The 1252-nt window shown below is 39.5% G+C and overlaps 1 protein-coding gene across 1 annotated transcript; it reads left to right on the forward strand.

The window, feature by feature from the left end:
- Positions 1–6: 6 nt before the first annotated feature.
- LOC102209257 (alpha-tectorin-like) lies at positions 7–1182 on the forward strand. The gene is made up of 3 exons (XM_013908095.1): positions 7–240; positions 409–566; positions 717–1182. Exons 1-3 carry the CDS (start codon positions 211–213, stop codon positions 1180–1182), a joined length of 654 nt encoding a protein of 217 aa, XP_013763549.1. The 5' UTR covers positions 7–210.
- The last annotated feature ends 70 nt before the right edge of the window (positions 1183–1252 follow it).

Consider the following 1252-nt stretch of genomic DNA (forward strand, 5'->3'; position numbering starts at 1 on the left):
TGCTCTGCCTCTGGAGACCCTCACTACATCACCTTTGATCGTAAGGCCTATGACTTCCAAGGAACCTGCCGCTATGTTCTGGTGACCCTCTGTAATGCCACTGATGAGCTCAATCAGTTTTCCGTGGAAGCTAAGAATGAGGCATTGAATGGGCATTCACTTTCAACAGTAGCTGAAGTTTTTGTGAATGTGTGGGGCTATGACGTGCATATGTCAAGGGACAGAAGAGGTTTGGTACAAGTAAGTAGATATGATATTACAGATTAGATGACTGCAATGAATAATTTCAGATTCATGACGTAAACAGCTGCTACATGTTTTAGGGATATTTTTACTACTGTCAAAGAAAAAATAACAATTAAAAAGTAGAAAAAATTACCACTGATTTTCTTTGCGTATCTCTTCTAGGTGAATGGAGTAACTAGAAATTTACCTATTGTCTTGAATGAAGGTAATGTGTCTATCTATGCAACAGGATCTCGTATAGTTGCCAGCACTAATTTCGGCTTGAGTGTTACCTATAATGGATATAGTGCAGTGTTTATCTCCGTACCACCAAATTACAGGTACAATTCCCACCCATCAAAGCTACAGTCATTATTATTTGAAATGCTTTAAAAACCAGGATAATCCAATCTACATAAGAGGGTTATTTACTAATAATTTATCCTTATGAAACTAACACAAGGACTATTGTTAACTATTGTCATCAACAGAGAAAAAATATGTGGACTTTGTGGAAATTTTAATGGAAATCCAAATGATGACTTTCACACACCATCTGGAACGATAGTCACATCTCCAGATGAGTTTGGGAGAGCCTGGAAGGTGCCAGGCAACTACACGTGCAATGATGGCTGTGGCTCCTCCTGTCCACAGTGTACCAATGAACAGCCTGCTAGAGATCAGTGTGAAGTGATACAGGCAGCTGATGGGCCCTTCAGTTTCTGTCACGAGGAGGTGGACCCGGCGCCATATTTCAACGACTGTCTGTTTGACGTATGTTTGTCAGGAAATCAAGGCCACGATCTCTTGTGCAGTGCCATTGAATCATATGTCAGTGCCTGTCAGTCTGCTAATGTTCGTATCTATCCGTGGAGGGAGAACACCACCTGCAGTGAGTCAACATGTTGTTTTATTATATTTATATCTAAATTTACAAGAAATTTGCTAACCACTTAACTAATTTGACAACACTCATTATATCCAGATTGTATTACATTAAAAGTGGTATGTCTGACTATTGCCATTT

Source organism: Pundamilia nyererei, unplaced genomic scaffold (genome assembly GCF_000239375.1).
Source record: "Pundamilia nyererei isolate P.nyererei 1_Seehausen unplaced genomic scaffold, PunNye1.0 scaffold01163, whole genome shotgun sequence".
Classification (NCBI taxonomy): domain Eukaryota; kingdom Metazoa; phylum Chordata; class Actinopteri; order Cichliformes; family Cichlidae; genus Pundamilia; species Pundamilia nyererei.